The sequence below is a fragment of the Oncorhynchus mykiss genome, chromosome 16 (genome assembly GCF_013265735.2).
Source record: "Oncorhynchus mykiss isolate Arlee chromosome 16, USDA_OmykA_1.1, whole genome shotgun sequence".
Lineage (NCBI taxonomy): Eukaryota > Metazoa > Chordata > Actinopteri > Salmoniformes > Salmonidae > Oncorhynchus > Oncorhynchus mykiss.
In genome coordinates, this window is record NC_048580.1 from 19,613,806 (window position 1) to 19,623,529 (window position 9,724).

The 9,724-nt window shown below is 43.4% G+C and overlaps 1 protein-coding gene across 2 annotated transcripts in view; it reads left to right on the plus strand.

The window, feature by feature from the left end:
* The window catches only part of LOC110491549 (formin-like protein 20), a 35,164-nt gene extending 25,440 nt beyond the window's left edge, over window positions 1-9,724 (plus strand). Inside the window, exons 1-5 of one of the 2 annotated variants that reach the window (XM_036946429.1) lie at window positions 6,739-6,968; window positions 7,350-7,517; window positions 7,723-7,902; window positions 8,172-8,317; window positions 8,505-9,724. In XM_036946429.1, the coding sequence (XP_036802324.1) occupies window positions 6,828-6,968; window positions 7,350-7,517; window positions 7,723-7,902; window positions 8,172-8,317; window positions 8,505-9,510 (1,641 nt within the window). In that variant the 5' untranslated portion in view covers window positions 6,739-6,827 and the 3' untranslated portion in view covers window positions 9,511-9,724. Of the gene's footprint in view, window positions 1-6,738; window positions 6,969-7,349; window positions 7,518-7,722; window positions 7,903-8,171; window positions 8,318-8,504 lie in introns of those variants that run through there. The other variant, XM_036946430.1, reaches the window with a different exon arrangement.

Genomic DNA, 9,724 nt, shown 5'->3' on the forward strand with positions numbered 1-9,724 from the left:
TTTCTCTGCCCATATTGTGAGGCTATAGCAAGGATTGTGTCTTGTTTCTCTGCCCATATTGTGAGGCTATAGCAGGGATTGTGTCTTGTTTCTCTGCCCATATTGTGAGGCTATAGCAGGGATTGTGTCTTGTTTCTCTGCCCATATTGTGAGGCTATAGCAGGGATTGTGTCTTGTTTCTCTGCCCATATTGTGAGGCTATAGCAGGGATTGTGTCTTGTTTCTCTGCCCATATTGTGAGGCTATAGCAGGGATTGTGTATTGTTTCTCTGCCCATATTGTGAGGCTATAGCAGGGATTGGAGTAAACAGAGATGTTGTCACTGTGTTTATGTCGAGGTCCCCTACACTTTTTTCAATCAATTCGCTATCTTCATTGTTCCGGTGGGTTGTGATCACACAATACCATGGTGCACACAACGTTGAAATCATGTTCTGACAGTGTCATCTTAGAAAACATCCAAATACCATCGGTGTCTTTTGGTGTGGTTATAGTATAGTAGTACCGTAGATGATAGATGTCACGACTCCGACCGAAGGTGGCTCCCCTTCCCGTTCGGGTGGAGCTCGGCGGTCGTCGTCGCCGGCCTACTAGCTGCCACTGATTCTTTTCTCCCCCTCCTTATGTGTTTATTGATTACACCTGTTTTGAGTTGGTTGTAATTAGTTGGGCTTTATTAGTCAGCCCGTTTCTTTGTGCGGGATTGATTATTGTAACCCTGGTGTTTGTTACAGACGAACGTGTTGGTGTATGTTCGTGTATAGTGCTGGACTGTTTTCGTTCCCCGTGTCTGGGGCATTTTGGTTTTGAGCACCCAGTGATTAGTGGGGTGGCCGTGGTTCCCCGTGTCTGGGGCATTTTGGTTTTGAGCACCCAGTGTTTAGTGGGGTGGCCGTGGTTCACCGTGTCTGGGGCATTTTGGTTTTGAGCACCCAGTGTTTCGTGGGGTGGCCGTGGTTCACCGTGTCTGGGGCATTTTGGTTTTGAGCACCCAGTGTTTCGTGGGGTGGCCGTGGTTCACCGTGTCTGGGGCATTTTGGTTTTGAGCACCCAGTGTTTAGTGGGGTGGTCGTGGTTCACCGTGTGTGCATTAAAAAAGCACTATATTGAACTCTCTGTTTTCCCTGCGCCTGACTTCATACTCACGATACCCAGTACGTTACAATAGAAAATAGAAGTGCAACTCACTTCAATAAGGGTACTGTGATCAATTCCTTAACGGAAGTTTCAGGCTCCCTGGCCCTCATCATAAAATAATTACCAAATGTGTTGAGGAAGTTTAATGTCTTGGGAATATTTTGTGATGCACTTTGTTTGCATTTAAGGTTTAACCCAAATAAATGTCCATGGATGGCTGAATTTAGATGGAATGTACATGGCGTATAGGTTCTATAATGACTATTCCCAATGAGTAATATTATATCCTAGCCTCTTGGCTGTAGAAGAAACACATGCATGGGACACTGCTGTGAAACAGATTCTGGAGAAAACAATAATTGGTTGACTTGTGGTGGCTATGGGGTTACTCAACATAACAATGTCTGGGTACTATTTAACTTCACTTTCGCCTCGATATAAGCCGAGCAATTTTTGTCAAATCAAATGTGAAACTGCACCTTATTCACAAGCCAAGAGATGATCTTACTATAACACGTGGAACCTTCCGGAACACACAGAACCACTGTATGCGATCTTAAAAGCAATCTTTCGTAACATAGCAGCTAGAAAGTGCTTCGTCATAGCAAAGTAATCAGGGTTCAGCATAATCACTGCACTCATCAAGCTCAGAGAGCTACTGATGTAATGACTGGAGGTCAATGGGAACACAGTGAGAGGAACATTGAAGAGAGCAACCTTGGAAGTCTCACTTCATTCTCTATGGTGCATCGGTGTGGTCTCTCTATAGACTGTCCCCGGCATAACAACAAGGGCTTGGTATTATAATGAGTGTTTAACCATTCATATTTCATCACAATTCATCATTCACAATATTAATAATTGCTTCATTTATTCTAAATGTAGTCAGTGTTATCGTATTGTAACAAGCTCTCTGTGGGTATCCATTGCAGGGCTTATTAAACGAAGCAGAAGAACAAACACTTGCTATGAAATAACAGACATTGGTCAATGTCAGACTGTGGGGAAGAACGCTTAGTGCTGCACAAAACACTCCATTAGGAAGAAAAGGGAGTATTCCTATACAAATGAATGCATCCTCAGGGAGATGCTGCACAGTATGCAGCAAAGTATAGTTTTACTGCTTAATGTTGAACAAGGAAAGGACTCTGACACTTTTCTTTGTATCTACCTCTCAATAGTCTGTCAAGAGTGTAACTACAGAATAAGAAACGTATAATATTTGTATGCAAATCAATTGTAATTCTCTTTGAACAAGGATCGGAGACTTCATTATTATTGTTCACAATTCTTCTCAGCGACAACACTATTCAATGAGCTAAACAATCTGTAGTTCATTTCATCGCCAACAGATGTACACTGAGTATACCAAACATTAGGAACACCTTCCTAATATTGAGTTGTAGCTCCCTCCTTTCGCCCTAACCCTAACCCTACAGCTTCAATTTGTCAGGGCATGGACTCTACAAGGTGCCGAAAGCATTCCACAGGAATTCTGGCCTATGTTGACTCCAATGCTTCCAACTGTTTTGTCAAGTTGGCTGGATGTCATTTGGGTGTCTTGATACACACGGGAAACTGTTGAACGTGGAAAAACCGAGCAGCATTGCAGTACTTGACACAAACCGGTGTGCCTGACACCTACTACCATGCCCTGTTAAAAGGCACTTCATTCACCCTCTGACTGGCACACATACACAATCCATGTCTCAATTGTCTCAAGGCTTAAAAATCCTTCTTTAACCTGTCTCCTCCCATTCATCTACACTGATCGAAATGAATTTAACAAGTGACATCTATAAGGGATCCTAGCTTTCACTTGGATTCACCTGATCAGTCTATGGCATGGAAATAGTTACAATTTTGTATACTCAGTGTATATGAGTAGGGCAGTGGCGGTCACAAAATTCCGTCAGCCGGTGATTGTCAAGCAAATAACTGTCGGCCTCATGGTATTTGACCGTTAATTAACATAAACACATTTAGCATCTCCTCGCTTCCAAACATAGCCTACAAGCCACTGATGCAGACCTTTGTAACATATTTTTTGCGAAGGCTGTACACATTTCATCAGTCTCTCATTCACAATTTTACAAGCACTTGATAATGCCTCGGATTTGTGTGGCTGCAATGCACCCTAAAAAAAGACATGCCTTTTGCGGATTGCTGCATTGTGCCCTTCTTCCTGAGTACACCGCTCACTCACATGGCTCTCCATCACACGATCGGGTCTTTCTAACAGGCTACAAGTGAAGACAGACACATCGGGGACGCAACAGCGCTCGTCCTTATCTAATTACGAGGTGCATATTGAAGATATTGGAAGAACTGTCCACATATATTTTTCATCAGCCAACAAAATGAGTAGGCCTAACAAACAGCAAAGGCACTAGCCTATGTCAATCTACTATCCCCCATAGTACAAAATTTGACCTATTCTGTGCGAGAAATAAATATTCCTAACATAGTCTGGGACAGTTGTGGGATGCGATAGATCCCAAATTAATACAACCACTAGCATAAAAAACCCATGGATTTAAAAAAATGATTTTTTACCCCTTTTTTCTCCCCAATTTCATAGGGAGTTACAGTCTTGTCTCATCGCTGCAACTCCGGACTCAGGAGAGGCAAAGCTCGAGAGCCATGCGTCCTCCGAAACACAACCCAACCAAGCCGCACTGCTTCTTGACACAATGCCCGCTTAACCCAGAAACCAGCCACACCAATGTGTCAGAGGAAACGCTGTACACCTGGCTACCGTGTCAGCGTGCACTGCGCCCGGGCCCGCCACAGAAGTTGCTAGAGAGATGGGACAAGGACATCCCTGCCGGCCAAACCCTCCCCTAACCGGGACGACACTGAACCAATTGTGCGCCTCCCCATGGGTCTCCCGGTCACGGCCAGCTGCGACAGAGCCTGGATTTGAACCAGGACCTCTAGTGGTACACTGCGATGCAGTGCCTTAGACCACTGCGCCCCTCAGGAGGCTCTAAAAAAATGTTTTTACGCAATGTGGCTGGCACAACAGATCAGAACATTTAGCTTAAAATGTTGATAAACTATTAGGCTATTTCTTCACGTTATAAGTGCAGCAATGCTATAAGCGCGAATGTTCCATTAGCGGGAAAACACCATTATCAAAAATGACCGCAAATGTAATTATGCATGTAATGCTTTTATTATAGAGGTGCATTTTTATGGTGAAAATGATCTGCCCCAAATTTGAAACTCTGCTTATGTATGTCAAGTTCTAATGTAATGTGCTTAATTTTAAGAAGTTATTTGGCCACTTTAGTTAGATACAAACCTTATCAAAACATGGGCTAGCCTACATGAGTTGTGCGACTATGATTCACAAGTGATAAGCTAATATTGTCACCCATCAGACTAATTCTTGATTTAATATTGTCTTTACGTATACTAAATAATATATGTGTGAATTATTTTGATTTAGAATGGACCATTATCATGCACCTATCTCGATAGCGAATGGTAGGCTATACTCCTGTGGTATAGATAAGCAATGTGCTTAATATTAGGAAAGTTGATAAATAAATATAGTAGGCCTAGCCTATAGAACACTGATGGGATCCTCCTCTTTTTAATAGAGGCCATCATTCTGTTTTCTCGCTCAGTTGTATAGCCATATAAATGTTGCACAACATGAGCTCATGGGCTCCCATTAAGTGTTTGATTTTCGATCACATTGGCATTGATGTCAGAGTGATTAGAGGGACAATAGAGTGCTGAATACCAGGCAGTTAGCAATTTTGGTAGGCTGCTAATGACCATCAGCAGCATCACCGTAACTAAACGGTCACATGGAATTTGACTGCCTTCATGACTCGTGACCGCCGGTGTGGCAGTAATATGGTCAGCCCTCTATAGGAGCCATAAACAATGTGATTAACCATGGCTGATTACAGACGTACACAATCATATCATTATTTTCTATCCTAAACAAAAGGTAGAAATATAAAAGATAAGTCAAGGAGACGTGAGATTACCTTCAAACACGAGTTAATGTAAGCTCTGTAGCTACCCCTATACAATATCTAACAGTGAAAATACTGAATAGAGAAAGAAAGGTGCAGACTTAAATCAATACAAATATTGTGGTGGTTGAGACTGACTATTTTCAATTATCTGGATTTAAAAAATATATAGTCTCACCTTACAATCAATCAACCAATCAATCAATTTCAAGGTAATTCAAATTGCAACAAGTCTTTTGTTGGACAAAATGCTTCAATCTCATGTTTGCATTGGCCTATCTCAGAGGAAACAGCTATGACTTTAAATTTTTTAAATGTACAAGATACCTGACGCACCGCACTTTTGTTCAAAATGGCTTTCGACACATTATCAGGTATTTTTTTATTGGCTTATTGATAAGCAATCATAGCAGGATCAGAACATTATCAGGGACATTGTACATGGGATAAAAATGGGCCAGCTCATCTGGCATATACCCAAAATGCCAGATGGCCAGTCCGCCCCTAGACATTGATACATGGCAGCACTTCACTGATTGATTGACTTCATTCATGTGGATCAAAGGATGTATAGTCTTTACAATCTTCGCGGCAGGCTTGTTTGTTAGGAGCTTATCAATGACCATGGCAAAACAGAAGGTAACTTGCAATGCAGCAAATATACAGGAGGAAACTCCCTTTATGGATGAATACGTTTTTTTAATTCCAAAACATAGATTTGACATATTATCATAATTTTATGCCATTATGGAGATATAGTAGGATATTGATTTCGATGGATATATAGATAGAGCTAGCCACATAGCCCAGACAGATAGGCAGGCAGGTAGGTAGGTAGGTAGCTTATGAGAAGGGACCTATTTGAACTGCTGAGGCCATAGTAGAAAATGCATTATAAGGCTGACCTCTAGTGGAGGTTCAGTAGAGAAGGCTATAGCTTTATCCTGTTAATGTATTTATGGACCTTGCACATTTCCTTTCATTTGGGGTCTTTGAAATAAAGACTATGTTAGAAAAATAACCAAAAAGGCGAGCCTAAGCAATGTTATTTAAATAAATTAAATCGATATTTGGGTGCTGACATTAAAAACGTAGGCCTATAAATTAAATAATTTCACTGTATAAAATGGTGATTATTCAAGTATTATTAGATGGTTATCAGCCGTGCTAAATCGTATGGTTGTTTTTTAAGTTTAGCCTGTAATATTAACACCGTAGCCTAGTTGGAGTCAAAACTCATACCTTGCGGTTGTTCCGCATTCAGCAGAAACTCCTTGCAGCAGCATGCCTCGCCTGTCACTTCACCTGGAGTGTATTCATAGTCAGATTCCGTTGCAAAACGTTTTGCAACAGAAACCGTTTAGGGTTCACTCTAGGAACCAAAGTGAACCAAACAGAGCAAACTGAACGAACCGGGGAGGAACCTACCTGTATTTGTCTATTAGAAACTATCGTTTTCGTTGCAAAACTTTTTCCGTTTGGAGTAAACGGTTTCCGTTAGAAACAGTTTTGCAAAACTACTAACTTTTTTAAACGGAATCGGAGTAATGAATGCACCCATGTAGTCTAGCTCGCTGGCGGGACGCTTTCGTTCGTCCTCCTCGACTATTGATATAAGAACACACCCACAGTTTGACACACCTTTACTTTGTAGTTAACTTCTGCACATTCTTTCCGGACCGAGCAAAGTCTAAAATGACGGAGCAAACGAAGTGTTCAGAACTTGCTACGCAAATATTAAAAGAGGCTCCCGCGTCGAGAAAGGCGCTTATTGACAACTATAACAACCTTCACAAAGTGGCCGATTACTGTGAAAACAATTATTTAGGCCTACAGGTGAGTATTTTTTGACAATGATAACAGAATTAGCCAACTGAATTATTCTAATAGGCTTAGTCTATTTATTTGTTTATTTAATATATTTGGGGGAAATTGTGAATTACTTTTACTTGCTTGCTGTGCTCTTTCTCTTTCTGTCTTTGAAACAAAAACGGTACGATGCCTTCTTTATAACGTAGTTATAAAACATTTGACATTTTAATTTAAAGCCTTAGGCCTACCCATTTTGAGGGAACATTGAGGCATATGAAAGGGCAAGTTGTGCACTCTTCTGTTTATCATAGTATTCTGATTGTGTCGAAAAGTATACGAACACTGTAAGAAGTTTTGCTATATCATACCTTTGCCAAGAAAATAATGCTTGAAACATGATTAAAGGATGAGGACACATGGAAGGGTTTGGAGGAGACCAAGGCTTTGACCACTCAGGCTTTGGCCAGTGTGGCCTACCAGATCAACAGCCTAGCCACTTCTGTCCTGAGACTGCTGGACACCCAGGCCATGCAGCTGAAAGACATGGAGAACTCCCTCAACCTCCTCTCTCTGGTGAGAAACACTGTCGCTTTATCCGTCAGTTAGCTCATGAGGCTACGTTACAGTACGGGGCTTTTGCTCAATAGGTGAAGTACAGTACAGTTGTGCGTCCCACATGGCACCCTATTCCATATATAGTGCACTACCTCACTATATAGGTAACAGGGTGCCATTTGGGACCTAAACTCAGTGTTGTAATACCTGTGCTATCTCCCAGGCTGTAGCTATCCATCAGGAGAAGGTGTCTCGGAGAGAGATGGGAATTTTCACCACAGTAACGAAGTTGGCTTGCGCCAAATTAATGAGCCCTCCCAAAGCTGGCCGGGAGCTCGAGGGTTGCTACATCAGAAGACCCATGTCCTTCACCGAACTGGACACACTGGGCCACAGCTTTAACGTGAGGACAGCTGGGAGAATGTTTCGCTTTATGGATACATTTATCCCATTAGGCTTAGCATTGTTTTTCTGTAATATGATATTGATCGACTGTCCACAGATAATAAACCGCAGTCTACATTATTGTAATTACAATTACTAGCACTTAGTTACTTATTAGCACCTACTTGCTTTGTAATTCAATCCCGCCAGAGCAATGTTATTGGGCCATCTAGACTTTAGAGCAGTAATATGTTTGTGGTGTTTTTCTTAATTTATTGTCTTCCCCAGCTCAATGAGTTGCAGCCTCGGAAAAGAACAGGGACCACAGAGAGCGTGCGAAGTACAGGGAGCTGTGGCCCTGTGGAGTGTCCCGTTGCTCCTGCTACCCAGCCTGGGGAACCCTCCTCAGCCAGCGTCAATAAGGATCTCTATAGGTAAGCACAGCGCTAGTTAGGGTGGTGAGTGGTGATGGGATAGGACCTGTTAGCATACTGTAGTAAAACTCATCATGAAATCGTGCCCTTAAAACCAGTACCATCTGTTAGTATTACATGGCTTTAACTGTCTCAAAGATAAAGTGATACATCCATTGAATGGAACCTTCTCATTCTACCCTCCCAGGTCCAATCTTGGCATTAACGTGGCCCTACCATCGGTGCCCACCTTGCCAGTCTCCTCAAACCTCACCCAAAACTGCCCACAACCCCCTCCTGGATCAACGTTTGACTCCAACATCCCACCTCCTCCTCCTCCCCCACCTGGCTCCATGGGCACTGGTCCTCCTCCTCCTACACCCTCCATGACCTCATCGAATAACCTCCCTCCTCCCCCTCCTCCTACACCGAATGCATCCCCTAATGTTCCCTCTCCGCCACCCCCTCCTCCACCTCCTGCCAGCGCATCAAATAGCTTCCCCCCTCCTCCTCCACCTCCACCTGGTTCAATGGGTAATGCTCCACCTCCTCCGCCACCTCCACCTCCTCCTCCTCCTCCACCTGGTTCAATGGGTAATGCTCCACCTCCTCCGCCACCTCCACCTCCTCCCAGCTCATCAAATAGCTTACTCCCTCCTCCACATGGTTCAATGGGTAATACTCCTCCTCATCCTCCACCTCCTCCCAGCTCATCAAATAGCTTCGCCCCTGCTCCTTTTCCTCCTCCTCCACCTGGTTCAATGGGTAATGTTCCACCTCCTCCGCCACCTCCACCTCCTCCCAGCTCATCAAATAGCTTCGCCCCTCCTCCTCCACCTGGTTCAATGGGTAATGTTCCACCTCCTCCGCCACCTCCACCTCCTCCGAGCTCATCAAATAGCTTCGCCCCTCCTCCTCCTCCTCCTCCACCTGGTTCAATGGGTAATGTTCCACCTCCTCCGCCACCTCCACCTCCTCCCAGCTCATCAAATAGCTTCGCCCCTCCTCCTCCACCTCCACATGGTTCAATGGGTAATACTCCTCCTCATCCTCCACCTCCTCCCAGTTCATCAAATGGCTTCCCCCCTCCTCCTCCTCCACCTGGTTCGATGGGTAATGCTCCTCCTCCTCCACCACCTCCTCCTCCCCTCCCTGGTACCTCCACTAAGGTGCCCCCACCTCCTCCACCACCCCCACCTCCTCCTCTTCCATAACTTATATTGTTACGTGTCTTCTCTATCTACCTTCTGCTATGTAGGGATTACATGATAACATGGCACAGCAATGAATTGAACTGAATATGGTATGTAACCTGAATACAGTGTGTGATCATGATTGAGTTTTTATGAATATGTATAAAACAAAATTTGATTTATTTCAATTTGCAAGTATATTGATGACAGGATTCTGCATTAAAGGACGTTTTTA